The following is a 23222-nucleotide window of genomic DNA, read 5'->3' on the forward strand; positions in this document are numbered from 1 at the left end:
TCTGGGGGGAGCAGCAAACTGGATCCTTGATGAAATCCCAGAGCGCTGGGGCAGCAAACTGGATCCTTTAGGGTTTTCCAGTCTGGGGAAGGGGACAGCACTGGATTCTTTATGGAATCCCAGAACCTGGGAGGTGGCAACAAACTGGATCCTTTAGGGTTTCCCAGAACCTGGGAGGGGACAGCACCAGATCCTTTATGGAATCCCAGGACCTGGAGGGGGGGCAAACTGGATCTTTTAGGGTTACCCAGTCTAGGGGAAGCAGCAAACTGGATCCTTGATGGAATCCCAGAGCCTGGGAGCAGCAAACTGGATCCTTTAGGGTTACCCAGTCTAGGGGAAGCAGCAAACTGGATCCTTGATGGTTTCCCAGAGCCTGGAGTGGGAGCAGACTGGATCTTTTAGGGTTTCCCAAAACCTGGGCACAGTAAACTGGATCCTTTAGGGTTTTCCAATCTGAGGGGAGCAGCAAACTGGATCCTTTAGGGTTTCCCAGAGCCTGGAGTGGGAGCAAACTGGATCTTTTAGGGTTTTCCAGAGTGCTGGGAACAGCAAACTGGATCTTTTAGGGTTTTCCAGAGTGCTGGGAACAGCAAACTGGATCTTTTAGGGTTTTCCAGAGTGCTGGGAACAGCAAACTGGATCCTTTAGGGTTTTCCAGAGTTCTGGGAACAGCAAACTGGATCTTTTAGGGTTTCCCAAAACCTGGGCACAGTAAACTGGATCTTTTAGGGTTTTCCAGAGTGCTGGGAACAGCAAACTGGATCCTTTAGGGTTTTCCAGAGTTCTGGGAACAGCAAGCAGACTGGATCCTTTAGGGTTTTCCAGAGCCTGGGGAGGGGACAGCACTGAATCCTTGATGATTTCCCAGAGCCATGACACGGGACATGTCCTCACACCCCCCGGGGGGGCTCACATCCCACTGGAAGCAGGACAAGCCCTCGGGTGGTTTCCGCTCTCTCACGCTCCAGGGTCCCCTCCCGGCCCCTCGGGGAGGGCGGGAGCAGGGAGGGGGGCAGGGGTCACAGCCACACGTGGGAGGGATGTCCTGCACCCTCTGGAGTACGTGACACGGGACAGCCAGAGGAGGGGGAGGGTCCCCAGGCTGTCCCCCCCCACTGTACCCCACGTTTTGGGGCTCAGCATCACCCCCCGCCCTCAGAGCCCACCGGGGAAGCACCAGCATGGGGACACTGAGGCACGAGAGCCTCGAGGCTGCTGGCACGGCACTGAGGGGCTCCGGGGACCCCTCCCCAAAGCCCCCCGGATCCCCAGCCCCTCTGTGACCCCCCCAGAGCGAGCCCAGCCTGGCAGGGGGGGTCTCTGTACCCTAACACTGACAGCAGCATGGGCCCCCCACCCCAGAAATTCAAGAGAAAAGGAGGGGGAAGGCAGAGGGGGGTCTGAGCCCCTCTGTGACCCCCCCAGAGCGAGCCCAGCCTGGCAGCAGGGGCGTGCCCCCCCCTCAGTGGTCGCTGAAGCCGGGCATGGGGATGGCACATTCCATGGGAGCCTCGAGGCTCCTGGCACGGCACTGAGGGGCTCCAGGGACCCCTCCCCAGCGCCCCCCTGCCCCCCAGCACAGCACCCACACAGCTCCAGGATCTGCCCCCACGTTTATTAGCAACCCCTCCCCGTAGAAAAGTGCAAGATGAGGCTGGAGCAAGCAGTGCCCCCCTCCCCAGGCAGGGTCTGGGGGGTCTCTGTACCCTAACACTGACAGCAGGATGGGCCCCCACCCCAGGGACGCAGCACCCAAAGGTGACAACGGGGGAGAAGGGCAGGGGGAAAGGCAGAGGGGGGGTCTGAGCCCCTCTGTGACCCCCCCAGAGCGAGCCCAGCATGGCAGGGGGGGTCTCTGTACCCTAACACTGACAGCAGGATGGGCCCCCTATCCCAGAAATGCAGGAGAGAAAAGGAGGGGGGAAGGCAGAGGGGGGGCCTGAGCCCCTCTGTGACCCCCCCAGAGCGAGCCCAGCCTGGCAGGAGGGGTGAGTGCTGCAGCAAGCAGTGCCCCCCACCCCAAGCAGGGTCTGGGGGGTCTCTCTACCCTAACACTGACAGCAGCATGGGCCCCCTACCCCAGAAATGCAGGAGAGAAAAGGAGGGGGGAAGGCAGAGGGGGGGCCTGAGCCCCTCTGTGACCCCCCCGGAGCGAGCCCAGCCTGGCAGCAGGGGCGTGCCCCCCTCAGTGGTCGCTGAAGCCGGGCATGGGGAAGGCACGGGCGAAGGTCTCCACGCGCTGCCGCAGGTCGCTCAGGCGCCGCTGCGTCTCCGGGTCCTGCAGCAGGAAGGTCTTGAAGTCCTGGAGCTTACCTGGGGGTGGAGGGGCACAGGTGAGCCCCAGGGCAGCTCCAGCCCTCGCCAGGTACCCACAGCAGGGGCTGAGGGGCAGCCAGGAAGGGGGAAATGGGGGACAGGGACCCCCGTGGCTCCCTGGTTTTGCCACCCGGTCTGGGCAGCAGGGCTGGCAGCACAAGGGGAGAAGGGCTGAGGGGCACTCAGGAAGGGGGAAATGGGGGTACAGGGGCCCCCCCACGGCTCACTGGTTTTGCTCTTGACGTCCAAGGCCAGGGCGATGCCCTCGTCGAGGAACTCCACGACCTTGTGGAAATCCTCCTCGCGGAATTGGCGGGAGGTCAGCGCGGGGGCACCTGGGGACAGAGCCCATCAGGGACAGCAGTGCTGGGGGGCACCTGCCCCCCAAGGGGCTCCCTGGGTCCCAGCCATCCAAGGGGCCCTCAGGGTCCCAGGTCCCCAAGGAGCTCCCTCATTCCCAGCCCCCCAAGGGGCTCCCTGGGTCCCAGCCATCCAAGGGGCTCTCAGGGTCCCAGGTCCCCAAGGTGGTCCCTCAGTCCCAGCCCCTCACTGGAGGTCACTCATTCCCAGACCCCCAAGGAGCTCACAGGGTTCCAGCCCCGCAAAGGAGCTGAGTCCCAGCCCCTCACTGGGGTTCCCTCATTCCCAGACCCCCAAAGAATTCCCTCATTCCCAGACCCCCAAAGAATTCCCTCATTCCCAGCCCCTCAAGGTTGTCCCTCAGTCCCAGGCCCCCAAGAAGCTCCCTGGGTCCCAGCCCCCCAAACGAGCTGAGTCCCAGCCCCTCACTGGGGTTCCCTCAGTCCCAGGCCCCCAAGAAGCTCCCTGGGTCCCAGACCCCCAAGGGGCTCCCTCATTCCCAGACCCCCAAGGGGCTCTCAGGGTCCCAGCCCCTCAAGGTGGTCCCTCAGTCCCAGCCCCCCAAAGAACTCCCTCATTCCCAGACCCCCAAGAAGCTCCCTGGGTCCCCGACTCCCAAGGGGCTCCCTCATTCCCAGCCCCTCACTTGGGTTCCCTCATTCCCAGACCCCCAAGAAGCTCCCTGGGTCCAAACCCCTCACTGCACCTCCCCAAGGGGCTCCCCAAATTCTTCTCCCCACAGGCTCCTGCCCCCTTTCCCAGCCAAACCCATCTCCAAATTCCCACTAAAACAGAGAAGGGTGAATCGGAGTGGGGCCGCTGTGGGGTGAGGAGCCCGGGCAGGGGCTGTCCCTCACCGAGGCGCAGCCCCCCGGGGGTCAGGGCACTCTTGTCCCCCGGGCACGTGTTCTTGTTGGCCGTGATGGAGACGAGCTCCAGCACCCGCTCTGCCCGCGCCCCGTCGATGCCCTTGGGCCGCAGGTCCACCAGCACCAGGTGGTTGTCAGTGCCACCTGGGGAGCAGAGGAGAGGGGTGAGGGTCCCTGAGCACCCCCAGACCCCTCTGCTGCGCCTTTGCTGCTCTGCAGTGCTGCCTGTTCTGCCTCAGCCCCACTCTGTGCCCCCCAATCCCCCTGCACACCCCACTGCTGTCCTGAGACTGAGCAGAGCCGCTCGTCCCCATGACAGCTCAATCCCCCTTGTCCCCAGAACTGTGGGGTCAGAGCATCACCTGACACCAGCATGTACCTCATCCCCACCACGGTTCCAAAACCCCTCCTTGACCCCAAAACCAGCAGGGACAGAGGATCACCTCACACTAGGGTGTACCTGGTCCCTAAAACTGTGGGGTCAGAGCATCACCTGACACCAGCATGTACCTCATCCCTGCCACAGCTAACCCCTCCTTGACCCCAAAACTGTGGGGTCAGAGCATCACTTGACACCAGCGTTTATCTGGTCCCCAAAACTGTAGGGTCAGAGCATCACTTGACACCAGGGTGTACCTTGTCCTCAACACAGCTCACCCCTCCTTGTCCCCAAAATGGCAGGGACAGAGCATGACCTGACACCAGCGTGTACCTGATCCCCGAAACTGTGGGGTCAGAGCATCACCTGACACCAGGGTGTACCTGGTCCCCGAAACTGTGGGGTCAGAGCATCACCTGACACCAGGGTGTACCTGATCCCCAAAACTGTGGGGTCAGAGCATCACCTGACACCAGCATGTACCTGGTCCCCGAAACTGTGGGGTCAGAGCATCACCTGACACCAGGGTGTACCTGGTCCCTGAAACTGTGGGGTCAGAGCATCACCTGACACCAGCGTGTACCTCATCCCCACCACAGCTCTCCCCTCCTTGTCCCCAAAACCAGCAGGATTGGAGCATCACCTGATACCAGGGTGTACCTGGTCCCCACCACAATTCACCTTCCCTTGTCCCCAAAAGCAGCAGGGCCAGAGCCTCACCTGACACCAGCGTGCACCTCATCCCTGCCACGGCTCCAAAAACCCCTCCTTGACCCCAAAACCAGCAGGGCCAGAGCATCACCTGACACCAGGGTGTACCTGGTCCCTAAAACTGTGGGGGCCAGAGCATCACCTGACACCAGGGTGTACCTGGACCCCAAAACCAGCAGGATTGGATCATCACCTGACACCAGGGTGTACCTGGACCCCAAAACCAGCAGGATTGGATCATCACCTGACACCAGGGTGTACCTGGACCCCAAAACCAGCAGGATTGGATCATCACCTGACACCAGGGTGTTCCTCATCCCCACCATGGCTCAACCCTCCTTGTCCCCACCACGGCTCACCCCTCCTTGTCCCCAAAACCAGCAGGACTGGAACCTTACCTGACACGAGGGTGTAGCCCCGCTGCAGCAGCGCCTGTGCCATGGCCTTGGCGTTCCTCAGCACCTGCTGGCAGTACTCCCGGAAGGCTGGGGAGCTGGCCTGCCGGGGGGACACCCCATCAGCACCGGGGGCACGGGGCACCCCCCGCCCCGAGCCCCCCACCCCGGCACACCTGCTTGAGGGCCACGGCCACGGCAGCAATGGCGTGGTTGTGGGGTCCCCCCTGCAGGGAGGGGAACACCGAGAAGTTGATCCTGTCCTCCAGGTCGTAGAGGGTCTCCTTGCCCGTCTTCTTATCCACGGAGCGCACGCCCTTGCGGTAGAAGATCAGCCCCGACCTGGTGGCAAGAGAGGCTGTCACCTGTCCTCCCCGGGGGACACCACCCCCCATGCCCAGGGTGCCAGGGCTCTCACCTGGCGCCACGCAGGGTCTTGTGCGTGGTGCTGGTGACGACGTCGGCGTGCTCGAAGGGCGACGGGATGGCCTTGGCGGCCACCAGCCCGCTGATGTGCGCCATGTCGGCCAGCAGGTAGGCCTTGACCTCATCGCACACCTGGGGACAGCACCAGGGTCACCTGCTGCCCCCAGAGCCCCTCCTCAGCCCCAGAGCCCCCTCACGGTACCCTCACTACCATGACATTTTTACGGAAATCCTTTTGCTAGGATTTTTTTGCCCTGAGAAGCCTCAGAGGAAAAGGAAAGCAATAACGGGTGTGGAATGTGGTCTGGAGATTGTGCACCAGCAGGGCACCTTTGCTGGTCCACGTCAGGTGTTTCTGCTCAATGGCCAACCGGGGTCCAGCTGGCTCCAAGCTCAGTCAGCAGCTTTTGTTGTCATTCCACTCCTTTCCTTTCCAGCTTTCTGGCTGTATCATTTCTCTGTTTCTTTTAGTATAGCATTATAATGCAATGTAATGTAATAGAATAATATAATATATATAATATATAGCATATATAGTTATGTAATTATATTATAATGCTATAATATTATATATTATATATATAATTACCTGTATATATTCTTGTACATTATATTATCTATAATATAATATTAATATTGCACTACTTATATATTATATTATATATTATATATTATATATTATATATTATATATTATATATTATACATTACACATTATACATTATATATTATATACTATATATTATATATTATATATTATATATTATATACTATATACTATATACTATATATTATATAACCTATTATATAAAAATTATTAATTATTATATCATATATTTATATATTATATTACACTATACATAATAGAATATTATACCTAATATAATATTATATATTCTTATATATAATATATAATGTAATATATTATATATAATGTCGTATTATATATAATGTAATATTATATATATTATCATAAGTATGATATGATATATGATATATGATATGATATAATATAATATGATATGATATATTATATGATATAATATATAATATTATATAGGATATGTATATTATAGTATGATATGATATAATACAGTATGATATTATATAAATATGACAAAATATTATAAAATAGAATAAAATATAATAAAACATAAATATAATAAATACAAAATAGTATAATATAATATAATTAATATAATATAATATATGATATGATATAACATAATATATAATATGATATAACATAATATATAATACTATGTAATATCATATAATACCATATAATATCACATAATATCACACAATACCATATCATATCATACCATACCATACCATACCATACCATACCATACCATACCATACCAATCACACAATACCATACCATACCATACCATACCATACCATATCATATCATATCATATCATATCATATCATATCATATCATATCATACCATACCATACCATACCATACCATACCATACCACACCATATCACACAATACCATATCATACCATATCATACCATACCACACCATGCCATACCATATCACACAATACCATACCATATCACACAATACCATACCATATCATACCACACCATGCCATACCACATCACAAACAACAACTCAGCCCTGCGGCCCGCGGGCTCACGGCTCCCCCCCTCCCGTCCCGCCCCAGCCCGTGGCGCACCCTCCTGATGCGGCCGTAGTCGATGAGGCGCGCGTAGGCGCTGGTGCCCGCGATCACCAGGCGCGGGCGGAACAGCCGCGCCGTCACCTCCAGCTGCGCGTAGTCAATCAGGCCTGTGGCGGGCTGCGGGGACAGACGGACGGACAGGAGGGTCAGGGAGCGCGGGGATGGACGGGCGGACAGACAGACAGAGAAATGGACGGACAGACAGGTGGGTCAGGCAGTGTGGGGATGGACAGACAGACGGATGGACAGACAGGCGGGTCAGTCAGTGCGGGGATGGACGGACAGACACGGACAGACAGACAGGCGGGTCAGGCAGCACGGGGATGGACGGACGGACAGACGGACGCACAGACAGACGGACGGACAGACAGGTGGGTCAGGCAGCGCGGGGACGGATGGACAGACAGACAGACGGACAGTCAGGTGAGGCAGCGTGGAGATGGATGGACAGACAGACGGACGGATGGACAGGCAGGTCAGGCAGCGCAGGGATGGACAGACAGACGGACGGACAGATGGATGGACTGGCGGGTCAGGCAGTGCAGGAATGGACGGACAGACAGACAGATGGACAGGCAGGTCAGGCAGCGCAGGGATGGACAGACAGGTCAGTCATCACAGGGACAGACAGACAGACAGGTCAGTCAGTACAGGAATGGATGGATGGATGGATGGATGGATGGATGGATGGATGGATGGATGGATGGATGGATGGACGGACAGGTCAGTCAGCACTGGGGTCAGGGATGGATGGACAGACAGAGAGACAAGTCAGTCAGCCCAGGGATGGACAGGTAGGTCAGTCAGTCAGTCCATGGATAGACAGACAGACAGGCAGGTCACTCAGTCCAGGGATGGATGGATGGATGGACAGACAGGCAGGTCAGTCAGCACAGGGATGAACAGACAGATTGGTCAGCCCAGGGATGGACAGACAGACAGACTGACAAATCAGTCAGGCCAGGGACAGACAGGCCAGTCAGTCCAAGGACAGACAGACAGGCCAGTCAGTCCAAGGACAGACAAACAGACACATTGGTCAGTCCAGGGACAGGCAGACAGGTCAGTCAGCCCATGGATGGACAGACAGATTAGTCAGTCCAGGGACAGACAGACAGACATGTCAGTCAGCCCCGAGGATGGCTGTGAAGGACAGACAGACAGACAGACAGGAGAGCTGGGCCAGTTAGCCCAGAAATGGACAGCCAGCCTGGTCATGCTGGGAATGGACAGATGGACGGACAGACAGATGGACAGTGGAGGAACCCCCCTGCTCCGAGCACAGCACCTGAGCCCTGGGCACCTCCCTTGGCACTGGGACATGGAGGGGACACCCTGGGGACACTTTGGGGACACCCTGAGGGCACCCTGGGGACACCTTGGGGACACTTTGGGACACCTTGGGGACACTTCTGGGAAATCCTAGGGACATGCTGGGAACACCCTAAGGACACCGTGGGGACACCTTGGGCACACCCTGAGGGCATCTTGGGGACACCCTGGGGACATGCTGGGGACACCTTGGGGGACTCTCTATGGACACCCTGGGGACACCCTGGAGATACCTCGGGGACACCCTGGTGACACCTTGGGGACACCTCAAAGACACCTTGGGGACACTGTGAGGACACCCTGGGGACACCCTGAGGACACCTCAGGGATACCTCTGGGACACCCTGGGGATACCTTGGGGACATGCTGGGGACACCCTAAGGACACCTTGGGGACACCCTGGGGACACCTCAGGGACACCTCAGGGATACCCTGGAGACACTTTGGGGACACCCTGGGGACACCCTGAGGGCACCCTGGGGACACTGTGAGGACACCCTGGAGATACCTCAGGGACACCCTAGGGACACCTCAGGGCCACCCTGGGGACACCTTGGGGACACCCTGGGGACACCTTGGGGACACCCTGGGGACACCCTAAGGACACCCTGGGGACACCTCGAAGACACCTCGGGGATACCCTAGGGACACTTTGGGGACACTCCAGGGACACACTGGGGATACCTCAGGGACACCTCAGGGACACTGTGAGGACACCCTGGGGACACTTTGGGGACACCTCAGACCTCCCTTCCCCAGCTCACATCAAGCTTGTAGGGCATGGACTCGAAGAAGATGGAGGTGGCCGAGATCCTCTTGGTGTCACTCATGTAACCGTGGGTGAGGCTGCGGGGGAGGCACAGGGTGAGGACAAAACCTTCCCAAAATCACCGACATTCCCGACATTCCCGACATTCCCGACATTCCCGGGGGCTGGACAGAAAGGCTGGGCTGGGAAAATGGTATTTACTGGATGATGCAAATCTGTATAATCATTTAATGATAAATTATATAATTGTTAAATGATGTGATTGTTAAATGCCATGGTTGTTTGGTAATTGGATATAGTTATTGTTTAATTGTAACAAGAATCATGAGAAACTATGTTTGGGGGGTTTGATAATATAGGGATAAAATGTTCCCAAAATCACAGGATATTCTGGATATTCTGGGGGGCTGGAAAGAAAGGCTGGGGCTGGGAAAATGTTATTTACTGGATGATGCAAAATTGTATACTCATTTAATGATAAATGATATGATTGATAAATGATATGATTATACAACCTGTATAATCATTTAATGATAAATGATATGATTGTTAAATGATATGATTGTTAAATGCCATGACTGTTTGGTAATTGGATATAGTTATTGTTTAATTGTAACAAGAATCACGAGAAACTATGTTTGGGGGGGTTTGATAATATAGGGATAAAATGTTCCCAAAATCACAGAATATTCTGGATATTCTGGGGGGCTGGAAAGAAAGGCTGGGCCTGGGAAAATGGTATTTACTGGATGATGCAAAATGTTCTCCACCCCAAATCCCCAAATCCCCACATCCTCACCCCAAACCCCACACCCCCCCCACCCCAAACCCCACATCCTCACCCCAAATCCCCACATTCCCCACCTCTGGTTCCCCACCCCAGTTCCCCACACCCCCCACCCCAAACCCCCACATCCTCACCCCAAACCCCACATCCCCCCCCAAACCCCATATTCCCCCCCAAACCCCATATCCCCCCCCAAACCCCACATCCCCCCACCCCAAATCCCCACATCCCACACCCCAAATCCCCCCTCCCTGGCTTCCCACATCCCCCACCTCAAACCCCCACATCCCCACCCCAAATCCCCACATCCCCACCCCAAATCCCCACATCCTCCATCCCCAGTTCCCCATGTTCCCCATCCCAAATCCCCCACCTCAAATCCCACATCCCCACCCCAGTTCCCCACGTCCTCCACCTCAAACCCCCACATTTCCCACCCCAAATCCCCACATCCCCCCACCCCAAATCCCCACGTTCTCCCCCCCCAAATCCTCACCCCAGTTCCCCACATCCCCACTCCAAACCCCACATCCCCCACCCCAAATCCCCCCTCCCCAGTTTCCCACATCCCCCACCCCAAACCCCACATCCCCCACCCCAAATCCCCACATTCCCTACCTCTGGTTCCCCACCCCACACCCCACATCCCCCACCTCAAACCCCACATCCCCCACACCTGGTTCCCCACCCCACACCCCACATCCCCCCCCCCCCAAATCCCCACCCCAGTTCCCCACACCCCTCACCCCAAACCCCAAACCCCAAACCCCCTACCCCAAACCCCACATCCCCAACCCCAAATCCCAAATCCCCACACCCCAACCCCAAACCCCACACCCCCTACCCCAAACCCCAAATCCCCACACCCCCCCCAAACCCCAAACCCCAAATCCCCACACCCCCCCAAACCCCACACCCCCCACCCCAAACCCCACACCCCCCACCCCAAACCCCACACCCCCTCACCCCAAACCCCAAACCCCAAACCCCAAACCCCCCACCCCAAACCCCAAACCCCAAACCCCACACCCCCCACCCCAAACCCCACACCCCCTCACCCCAAACCCCAAACCCCAAACCCCACACCCCCCACCCCAAACCGCAAACCCCAAACCCCACACCCCCCACCCCAAACCCCACACCCCCTCACCCCAAACCCCAAACCCCAAACCCCAAACCCCAAACCCCAAACCCCACACCCCCCACCCCAAACCCCAAATCCCCACACCCCCTCACCCCAAACCCCAAACCCCACACCCGCACCCCAAACCCCACACCCCCTCACCCCTCACCCCAAACCCCACATCCCCCACCCCACACCCCCCCAGACCCCACATTCCCCACGCCAAACCCCCACATCCCCCACCCCAGTTCCCCATGTCCCCTACCCCAAATCCCCCACCCCACACCCCACACCCGCACCCCAAACCCCACATCCCCAAACCCCACACCCCCCACCCCAAACCCCACACCCCCCCCCAAACCCCACGCACTGGCCGCCGTCGGGCAGGTCGAGCCCCATGAGGCGCTCGTGGGGCCGCAGCAGGGCGGTGTAGGCCGCGAAGTTGGCGGGGGAGCCCGAGTAGGGCTGCACGTTGACGCCCCAGCGCGCGGGGTCCAGGCCGAAGGCGTCGAGCGCGCGCCGCTCGCACAGCAGCTCGATCTGGTCCACGACCTCGGCGCCGCCGTAGTACCTGCGCACAGCACGGGTCAGCGGCCGGGAAACCGCTCGCGGAATAGCTCCTGAAAATGGTTCCTGAAAAAATTTCCCGAAAAATTTCCCGAAAAAATTTCCTGAAAAAATTTCCCAAAAAAATTTCCCTAAAATATTTCCTGAAACATTTCCCTAAAAAATTTCCTGAAAAAAATTTCCTGAAAAAAATTCCGCAAAAAAATTTCCTGGAAAAAATTCCTGAAAAAAATTTCCCTAAAAAATTCCCCTAAAAAATTTCCTGAAAAAAATTTCTGAAAAAATTTCCTGGAAAAAATTTCCCTAAAAAATTTCCTGAAAAAAAATTCTGAAAATGTTTTCTGAAAAAAAAAACCCTGAAAAAAAATTCTGAAAATGTTTTGTGAAAAAATTTCCTGAAAAAATTTCTGAAAAAAATTTCCTGGAAAAGAATTTCTGAAAATGTTTTGTGAAAAAATTTCCTGAAAAAAATTTCCCTAAAAAATTTCCCTAAAAATTTCCTGAAAAAAATTTCCTGAAAAAAAATTCTGAAAAAAATTTCCCGAAAAAAATTTCGCTAAAAAATTTCCCTAAAAAATTTCCTGAAAAAAATTTCCCTAAAAAATTTCCCTAAAAAATTTCCTGAAAAAAATTTCCTGAAAAAAATTTCCCTAAAAAATTTCCCTAAAAAATTTTCTGAAACATTTCCCTAAAAAATTTCCTGAAAAAAATTTCCCGAAAAAAATTTCGCTAAAAAATTTCCCTAAAAAATTTCCTGAAAAAAATTTCCTGAAAAAAAATTCGCTAAAAAATTTCCTGAAAAAAATTCCTGAAAAAAATTTCCCCAAAAAATTTCCTGAAAAAAATTTCCTGAAAAAAATTTCCCTAAAAAATTTCCCTAAAAAATTTCCCTAAAAAATTTCCTGAAAAAAAATTCTGAAAAAAATTTCCCGAAAAAAATTTCACTAAAAAATTTTCCTAAAAAATTTCCTGAAAAAAATTTCCCTAAAAAATTTCCTGAAAAAATTTCCTGAAAATGTTTTATGAAAAAATTTCCTGAAAAATTTCCCTGAAAAAAATTTCCTGAAAAAAATTTCTGAAAATGTTTTCTGAAAAAATTTCCTGAAAAAAATTTCCCTAAAAAATTTCCTGGAAAAAATTTCTGAAAAAATTTCCTGAAAAAATTTCTGAAAAAAATCTCCTGAAAAAAATTTCCTGAAAAAAATTTCTGAAAATGTTTTCTGAAAAAATTTCCTGAAAAAAATTTCTGAAAATGTTTTGTGAAAAAATTTCCCAAAAAAATTTCCTGAAAATGTTTTCTGAAAAAAAAAATCCTGAAAAAATTTCCTGAAAAAAAATTCAGAAAAAACCCCGCCTTTGCCCAGGGTTCTTCTCGCCAGGAGCTGCGAAGGCTCGGGGAGAAATGAAATGTATAACTGTCTGCGGTTTCTCCTGCGGTTTGGAGAGCGCTCCGACTTTGACTGCTTCCCTGTGGATTGCTTTAAGTTAATGATCAATCAGGGTCCAGCTGGGAGGAGTCAGGCACGAGTTTTTATTATTTGTCCTTGTTAAGCCTTCTGAGGTGTCCTTTCTCTATTCTTTAGTACAGCTTTAGTATAGCATTCTGTATGTAAGATAATTTATCTTAATATATTAAGTTACATATAATCAATATATATAATGTAATGTAATGTAATGTAATGTAATGTAATATAATATAATATAATATAATACTATATTATATATATTAAATATTATATAATATAATAGCATACAACAAATATAATAATATAATAATAAATATCATATAATCATATAATAATAAATATACTATAATATAATATAATATCATATCATATAATATCATATAATATCATATAATATAATACTATAATATCATATAATATAATTTAATACATCTTAACATATTAAATTATATAATCAATATATATAATATAATACTATATTATATATATAATATATTATATATTATAATAGCATATAACAAATATAATATAATAATATAATAATAAATATCATATAACCATATAATAATAAATATAATATAATATAATATAATATAGTACAATATAATATAATATAATATAATATAATACAATATAATATAATATAATATAATATAATATAATATAATATAATATAATATAATATAATATAATATAGTATAATACAATATAACATAATATAATATAATACTATAATATCATATAATATAATATTAAATAATATTATATTATATAACATTAATAACATTAATAACATTAATAACATTAATAATAATAATAATAATGATAATAAAAATAATAATAATAATAATAATAATAATAATAATAATAATAATAATAAACAACCTTCTAAGAACATGGAGTCACACTCATCCCTTCCCAGCCCTGGAGAGCCTCACAAACCCCACAGACGGGGTCACCAGGGGTCCCCTCTGCCAGCCGGACCCCAGGGAGGCTTGGGGCACAGGGCAGCCCCCAGGGGTGCCTCAGGTTCAGATTTGCTGGGGTTTTCAGGCTCCGTGCTGCTTTAGAGTGGTGGCTCGGGTTTTAGTTTGTGTATGTTTGAGATTCTGTGCTGCTTTAGGTTGGAATTCTGAGATTCATGTTATACACCTCAGGTTTTAGTTTTTCTATGTTTGAGATTCTGTGCTGGTTTAGGTTTTAATTCTGAAATTCATGTTATACACCTCAGGTTTTAGTTTTTATATGTTTCAGATCCTGTGCTGGTTTAGGCTGTAGTTCTGAGATTCATGTCATATACCTCAGGTTTTAGGGTTTTTTTAGTTTTTATATGTTTCAGATTCTGTGCTGGTTTAGGTTTTAATTCTGAAATTCATGTTATATATCTCAGGTTTTAATTTTTATATGTTTCAGATTCTGTGTTGGTTTAGGCTGTAGTTCTGAGATTCATGGTGTACACCTCAGGTTTTAGTTTTTGTTTCAGATTCTGTGCTGGCTTGGTGTGATGTCTCAGGTTTGAGATTTTCTTTTTCAGATTCTGTGCTGGTTTAGGTTGTAATTCTGAAATTCATGTTATACACCTCAGGTTTTAGTTTTTCTATGTTTGAGATTCTGTGCTGGTTTAGGTTTTAATTCTGAAATTCATGTTATACACCTCAGGTTTTAGTTTTTCTGTTTCAGGGTCTGTGCTGCTTTAGAGTTATGTCTCGGGTTTTAGTTTTTGTATGTTTGAGAGTCTCTTCTGGTTTAGGTTGTAGTTCTGAGATTCATGTTATATATCTCAGGTTTTAGTTTTTATATGTTTGAGATTCTGTGCTGGCTTAGGTTTTAATTCTGAAATTCACGTTATACACCTCAGGTTTTAGTTTTTATATGTTCCAGATTCTGTGCTGGCTTGGTGTGATGTCTCAGGTTTGAGATTTTCTTTTTCAGATTCTGTGCTGCTTTAGGCTGTAGTTCTGAGATTCATGTTATACACCTCAGGTTTTAGTTTTTCTATTTTTGAGATTCTGTGCTGGTTTAGGCTGTAATTCTGAGATTTATGTTATATACCTCAGGTTTTAGGTTTTTTTTAGTTTTTATATGTTTCAGGTTCTGTGCTGGTTTAGGCTGCAGTTCTGAGATTCATGTTATACACCTCAGGTTTTAGTTTTTCTGTGTTTCAGGTCCTGTGCTGCTTTACTCTGGGTTTGGGTTTCACATTTTGGGATGCTGAGCTCTGCACAGAGCAGGAGACAAAACAATTCCTGCTCCAGCTGGGGACCAAGGACAGAGGATCCAAATCTCAGCCCCAAGAGCACAAACAGCGTGGAATGAAGAGAGAAAAACAGGATGGGACCTCATAACCTAAAGGTGTAATTGGACAATTAACTCCAATATGCAAATGGAGCAGAACTTATAAATAGTGAGAGACCTTGTGACCAGGCGTCCATTTTTGTGACCATTTTGGGTTCATTTTGTGACAATTTCAGGTTCATCTTGTGACCGTTTTATCTTGGGTACGTTTTGTGACCATTTTGGTTCATTTCAGGTTTGTTTTGTGATCATTTCAGGTTCATTTTGTGACCATTTTGGGTTCATTTCAGGTTAATTTTGTGACAATTTCAGGTCCATCTTGCGACCATTTTGAGTTTATCTTGGGTACATTTTGTGATCATTTTGGGTTGATTTTGTGACAATTTCAGGTTCATCTTGTGACCATTTGAGTTTATCTTGGATTCATTTTGTGACATTTTGGGTTCATTTCAGGTTCATTTTGTGACAATTTCAGGTTCATCTTGTGACCGTTTGAGTTTATCTTGGATTCATTTTGTGACCATTTTGGATTCATTTCGGGTTCATTTTGTGACCATTTTGAGTACATTTTGTGATCATTTTTGGGTTCCTTTTGTGACCATTTTGTGATCATTTTGGGTACATTTTGTGACCATTTTGGGTTAATTTTGGGTTCATTTTGTGATTATTTCGGGTTTGTTTTGTGATCATTTTGGGTTCATCTTGGATTCATTTTGTGACCATTTTGTGATCATTTTGGGTTCATTTCGGGTTCGTTTTGTGATCATTTTGGGTTCATTTTGTGATCATTTTGGGTTCATTTCGGGTTCGTTTTGTGATCATTTTGGGTTCACTTTGTGACCATTTTGGGTCCGTTTTGTGACCATTTTGGGTCCGTTTTGTGACCATTTTGGGTCCGTTTTGTGACCATTTTGTGACATTTTGGGTTCATTTTGTGACATTTTGGGTTCAGCTGGGATGTAGCCCTGGCTGGGCTCTCATGCTGCCCAAGGTGGATCTGTTGATAAATCCTGATAAATTTATCTCCTGATCTCAGTTTATTCCTGAGCTCTGTCCTAAGCCAACCTTCACACACCCCCAGCCCTTCCCTGGGGCTCCCTGGGTGTCCCCTGCAGCTGCACCCCAGTGCCCCCCAAGCCCACTCCCCACTTTACCTCTTCCCAGGATACCCCTCCGAGTATTTGTTGTTGAGGCAGGAGCCCAGGGCCTCCAGAGCTGCCCGGCTGCAGAAATTCTGGGGGGAAAAGGTGATGGGAATCAGAGCAGCCAAAATCCCCTAAACACAGAACCCCCAGGGCTGACCCCACCCCGTGGGCACCGGGCAGGGGCCAAGGCTGGTGGCAGGGGCTGTGCCAGCCCTGGGGACTTTGGGGTGGACACAAAGTCCAGGGGGGCGGGAGAAACACTGGGATGGGAGTCCCAGTGCCCAGCCAGGGTGAGGAAGAGGAGTGGGATGGAATTGAGACCCTCAGGGATGGTGGAGGTTGGGGGAAGGGGTACACAGGGGGGGAATGGGGGCACCAGGACACCCCCAGTGGGGACCAGGACATGGATGGGAATCAGAATAGCCAAACCCCCTTAAACAGGGATCCCCAAATCCCAACCCCACCCCTGCACAATCCCATTCCCTAAACAGGGATCCCCCAACCCCCTAACCAGGGAGGGATCCCCCAGGCTCGACCCCATCCCTGCCCAAACCTCCCTAACCAGGGATCCCCCAATCCCACCTGTGCCCAAACCCCCTAACCAGGGATCCCCCATTCCCTAACCAGGGATCCCCCATTCCCCCCCATACAGGGATCCCCCAATCCCAGCCCTGCCCAATCCCCAATCCCAACCCTGCCCAATGCCCCCCAAACAGGGATCCCCCAATCCCAACCCTGCTCAACTCCCCCTAACCAGGCATCCCCCCAACCTCCCTAACCAGCCCCCCAATCCCGCCCCACCCTGCCCAAACCCCCTAAACAGGGATCCTCCAATCCCCCCTAAACAGGGATCCCCCAACCACACCCCTGCACAATCCCATTCCCTAAACAGGGATCTCCCAATCCCAAACCCATCCCTGCCCAATTCCCCCTAACCATGGATCCCCCAATCCCAACCCCACCCGTGGCCAATCCCATTCCTTAACCAGTGGTTCCCCAATCCCAACCCTGCCCAAACCCCCCCAAACAGGGATCCCCCAATCCCACCCCTGCCCAACCCCATTCCCTAACCAGGGATCGCCCAATCCCAACCCCACCCCTGCCCAAACCCCCCTAAAAAGGGATCCCCCAATCCCATTCCCTAACCAGGGATCCCCCAGTTCCAACCCTGCCCAATCCCCAATCCCAGCCCTGTCCAAACCCCCCTAACCAGGCATCCCCCAACCCCATTCCCTAAACAGGGATCCCCCAACCCCAACCTCACCCCTGCCCAAACCCCCCCAAGCAGGGATTCCCCCCTAACCAGGGATCCCCCAATCCCAACCCTGCCCAATGCCCCATAAAAAGGGATCCCCCAATCCCATTCCCTAACCAGGCATCCCCCAATCTCCCTAACCAGGGATCCCCCACTCCCATCCCTGCCCAAACACCCCCAAACAGGGATCCCCCAATCCCATTCCCTAACCAGGGATCCTCCAGTCCCAACCCTGCCCAATCCCCAATCCCAACCCTGCCCAATCCCCAATCCCAACCCTGCCCAAACCCCCCCAAAAAGGGATCCCCCAATCCCATTCCCTAACCAGGGATCCCCCAAGCCTGACCCCACCCCTGTCCAACCCCATTCCCTAACCAGGCATCCCCCAATCCCAATCCGAACCCTGCCCAATCCCCCCCAAACAGGGATCCCCCCAATCCCATTCCCTAACCAGAGATTCCCCCGATCCCCAATAACAGGGATCCCCCAACCCCATTCCCTAACCAGGCATCCCCCAATCCCCCCTAACCAGCCCCCCAATCCCGCCCCACCCTGCCCAAACCCTCCCTAAAAAGGGATCCCCCAGTCCCAACCCTGCCCAAACCCCCCACTAAAAAGGGATCCCCCAACCCCCCTCCCTAACCAGGGATCCCCCAATCCCATTCCCTAACCAGGGATCCCCCAGTCCCAACCCTGCCCAACCCCCCCCCCTAAAAAGGGATCCCCCAATCCCATTCCCTAACCATGGATCCCCCAATCCCAACCCTGCCCAATCCCCAATCCCAACCCTGTCCAAACCCCCCCAAAAAGGGATCCCCCAGTCCCATTCCCTAACCAGGGAGGGATCCCCAAACCCCCCCAACCCCTCCCCAGCCCCGCCCCGTGCCCCCCAGCCCACCTCGGAGGCGATGAGCTCCAGCCCGCGGCACTGCCGCTCCTTCTCCTGCCGCAGCAGGCCCCAGAGCTCGGGGTCGCTCTGTGCCAGGCTCTCCTGCCCCGTCCAGCCCGGGCACGGCCCGGGCGCGGCGGCGGCGGCGGGGCCGTGCTGTGCCCGCCGGGGGCCGCTGCCCACCCGGGCCCCCCAGCGCTGCAGGGTCTGCACGGGGGGGGACAGGCTGTGAGCCCTGGGGACCCCCGGGCCCGCCAGCACCCATGGGTGACGTGGAAGGGTAACAGTGCCGGGGGGTGGCCTGGCAGCGGGGCACCCTTCCAGGGGTGGGGGCACCACGGGCACACGGGGACCCCAAGGAGCCCAAGGGGCACATTGGGACCCTAAGGGGCACACGGGGACCTCAAGGGGCACACGGGGACCCTAAGGGGCACATGGGGACCCCAAGGGGCACACGGGGCATATGGGGATCCCCTCCAAGCTCCATACAGGGTGCATGGGGACCCCAAGGGGCACACGGGACACATGGGGACCCCAAGAAGCCCACAGGGCATTTGGGGACTCCTCCATGGTGGCCCCAAAGAATATGAGGACCCCACAAGTCACATGGAGATCCCCCCCAAACTCCACACAGGGCACATGGGGACCCCAAGGGGCACATGGGGACCCCAAGGACCCCACAGGGCACATGAAGACCCCTTAAAGTCCTCACAAGGCACAGAAGGACCCCTCAAACCACTGCGGGATCCCCCCAAGGGCCCCATAAAGCACATGGGGACCTCCAAGCATCCTACAGAGTACAGGAAGACCCCCTCAAAGTCCTCACAAAGTACAGAAGGACCCCCAAAACTACTTGGGGATCCCCTCAAGGCCCCCCCAAACCACATGGGGATCCCCCCAAGGGCCCCATAAGGCACAGTGGACCTCCAAGGACCCCACAGGGCACATGGGGACCCCCTTAAGTCCTCACAAAGCACACAAAGACCCCCCAAAACACCTGGGGATCCTCTCAAGGGCCCCATAAGGCACATGGGCACCTCCAAGAACCCCACAGGGCACATGGGGACCCCCTCAAACTCCTCACAAAGTACACAAGGACCCCCAAAACTACTTCGGGATCCCCCCAGGGCCCCCCCAAACCACTTGGGGATCCCCCCAAGGGCCCCATAAGGCACAGGGGACCCCCAAAACCCCACAGGGCACACGGGGCCCCCCTTAAGTCCTCACAAAGCCCACAAGGACCCCCCAAAACCCCACAAGGCACACGGGGACCCCCTCAAACTCCTCACAAAGCCCACAAGGACCCCCCAAACCCTCTTGGGGATCCCCCCAAGGGCCCCATAAGGCACAGGGGACCTCCAAGGACCCCACAGGGCCCCCCTTAAGTCCTCACAAAGCACACAAAGACCCCCCAAAACACCTGGGGATCCTCTCAAGGGCCCTATAAGGAACATGGGCACCTCCAAGAACCCCACAGGGCACATGGGGACCCCCTCAAACTCCTCAAAAAGCCCACAAGGACCCCCCAAAACCCCACAGGGCACATGGGGACCCCCTCAAACTCCTCAAAAAGCCCACAAGGACCCCCCAAACTACTTCGGGATCCCCCCAAGCCCCCTCCCCAAACTACTTGGGGATCCCCCCAAGGGCCCCATAAGGCAGAGGGGACCTCCAAGGACCCCACAGGGCACACGGGGACCCCTCAAACTCCTCACAAAGCCCACAAGGACCCCCCAAAACCCCACAGGGCACACGGGGATCCCCCCAGGGAGGGGATTCCCACCCCCCCCCCGTTGTACTCGGTGGCTGCGGGGGGGATCCCGCCCCCGCAGAACCGGGGGTGCCCCCGGTGCCCCCCGGTGCCCCCCCGGTGCCGGGTGATGTAACCGCGGCCGCCCCATTGCATCACCCGGGGCCGCGGGCACCGGGCAGGGGCCAAGGCCGGTGGCGGGGCCGGTCCCGGCCCCGGGGACTTTGGGACGGCACAAAGTCCGTGGGGTGGGGGAACCGGAGAGGGGGGGCACGGTACCGGGATGGGGGTCCCGGTGGTGAGGAAGAGGAGGGGGATGGAGTGGAGACCCCCGGGATGAGGGAGGATGGGTGAGGGGGAGAACGGGGGGACCGGGACACCCCCCCGCCCCATACCGGGGACCGGGACCCCCGCCCAACACCGGGGACCGCGACCCCCGCCCCACACCGGGATCGCTGCGGCACCGGGGCTGCAGCACGGGGTGAGCACCGGGACCCCCCGAGCACTGAAACCCCCGGGGGATCGGGACCCCTCTGGGTTCCGGACCCCCCCTCCGGTCACCGGGACCCCCGAGGGGTGTTGCTCTGCCACGTACCGGGACTGACCCCCCCGGGCACCGGGACCGCTGTGAGCACCGGGACACCGGGGAGGCAGCACCCAGCGAGCACCGGGGGGAGGGAACCGGGATCCGAACCGGGGATCGGAACCGGGAACCGGGGATCCGAACTGGGGATCGGAACCGGGAACCGGGATCCGAACCGGGGATCTGAACCGGGGATCGGAACCGGGAACCGGGATCCGAACCGGGATCCGAACCGGGGATCCCCACCGGGAACCGGGATCCGAACCGGGGATCCGAACTGGGAACCGGGGATCCGAACCGGGGATGGAAACCGGGAACCGGGGATCTGAACCGGGAACAGGGGGGTCCTTACCGGGAACCGGGGATCCCTACCGGGGACCGGGGATCCTTACCGGGATCCTTACCGGGAACCGGGGGATCCTTACCGGGAACGGAGGATCCGAACCGGGGATCCCTACCGGGAACCCTTACCGGGAACGGGGGATCCTTACCCGGAACCCTTACCGGGAACCGGGGACGCTTACCGGGGATCCTCACCGGGAACCCTTACGGGGAACCGGAGCCCCTCACCGGGAACCGGGGACCCCCCCAGCGGGCACCGGCCCCCCCCCCCCAGCCCCGAGGCTCACCCTGCCCAGGCGGAGCGGCCACATCTCGGTGTGCGCTGCACGTGGGTCCCGGTGCCTGTCCCGCTCCCGGTCCCGGTGCCGCTCCCGGTGCCGGCCCCGCTTGGCCCCGCCCCCCGCGCGCGCTGCCGGGAGGGCGGAGCCACCGGGGCCACCGGGGCCGACGGGAAAGTGGCGGTCTGAGCCTGCCCCACCCCCCTCGAGCGGGGTCAGCCCGCTCCCTGCACCCCCGTCCCCAGTTTTGGGGTCCCCCATCCCTACACTCCCCATCCCTGCACCCCTATCCCGAATTTTAGGGTCCCTAGTTTTGGGGTCCTTGCACCCCCATCCTTAATTTCGGTCCCCTATCCCTGCACTCCCCATCCCTAATTTTAGGGTTCCACGTCCCTGCACCCCCCATCCCTAATTTTGGGGTTCCCCATCCCTAATTTTGGAGTCCTTGCACCCCCCATCCCTAATTTTAATTCCCCCTTCCTGCACCCCCATCCCGAATTTTGGGGTCCCCTATCCTTGCACCCCCAACCCGAATTTTGGGGTCCCCCATCCTTAATTTTGGCCCCCTATCCCTGCAACCCCATCCCTAGTTATGGGGTCCCCCGTCCTTACACCCCCATCCCTAATTTTAATCCCCCATGCCTAATTTTGGGGTCCCCCGTCCTTGCACCCCCCATCCCGAATTTTGGGGTCCCCTATCCTTGCACCCCCAACCCGAATTTTGGGGTCCCCCATCCTTAATTTTGGCCCCCTATCCCTGCAACCCCATCCCTAGTTATGGGGTCCCCCGTCCTTACACCCCCATCCCTAATTTTAATCCCCCATGCCTAATTTTGGGGTCCCCCGTCCTTGCACCCCAATCCCGAATTTTAGGGTCCCACGTCCCTGCACCGCCCATCCCTAATTTTGGGGTTCCCCATCCTTGATTTTGGAGTCCTTGCACCCCCATCCCTAATTTTCATCCCCCATCCCTGAGCCCCCATCCCGAATTTTGGGGTCCCCCACCCCTAATTTTGGGGTCCTTGCACTCCCCCATCCCTAATTTTGGTCCCCTATCCCTGCACCCCCATCCCTAATTTTGGGGTCCCCCGTCCTTGCACCCCCCCATCCCGAATTTTGGGATCCTTGCGCCCCCCATTTCTAATTTTGGGGTTCCCCATCCTTAATTTTGGAATCCTTGCACCCCCATCCCTAATTTTAATCCCCCATCCCTGCTCCCCCATCCTTACTTTTGGGGTCCCCCGTCCTTGCAACCCTCATCCCTAATTTTAGGGTACTCCATCCCGAATTTTGGGGTCCTTGGCCCCCCCATCCTTAATTTTAATCCCCCATTCCTGTACCCCCATCCCTAATTTAGGGGTCTCCCGTCCTTGCACCCCCCCATCCCGAATTTTAGTCCCCTATCCCTGCACCCCCAACTCTAATTTTGGGGTCCCTCATCCTTAATTTTGGTCCCCGATCTCTGCACCCCCATCCCTAGTTATGG

General features: G+C 53.4%; 1 protein-coding gene across 1 annotated transcript; it reads right to left on the reverse strand.

The window, feature by feature from the left end:
• Window positions 1-1599: 1599 nt before the first annotated feature.
• Window positions 1600-21885, reverse strand: SHMT2 (serine hydroxymethyltransferase 2). The gene is made up of 12 exons (XM_064401231.1): window positions 21746-21885; window positions 18793-18990; window positions 16649-16728; window positions 11537-11737; window positions 9252-9333; window positions 7150-7272; window positions 5452-5591; window positions 5210-5375; window positions 5037-5136; window positions 3537-3692; window positions 2547-2654; window positions 1600-2316 (listed from the first exon to the last, which is right to left on the reverse strand). Exons 1-12 carry the CDS (start codon window positions 21767-21769, stop codon window positions 2189-2191), a joined length of 1506 nt encoding a protein of 501 aa, XP_064257301.1. The 5' UTR covers window positions 21770-21885; the 3' UTR covers window positions 1600-2188.
• Between the last annotated feature and the right edge of the window lie 1337 nt (window positions 21886-23222).

This window comes from Passer domesticus, chromosome 31, assembly GCF_036417665.1.
Source record: "Passer domesticus isolate bPasDom1 chromosome 31, bPasDom1.hap1, whole genome shotgun sequence".
In the NCBI taxonomy this organism is placed as follows: Eukaryota; Metazoa; Chordata; class Aves; order Passeriformes; family Passeridae; genus Passer; species Passer domesticus.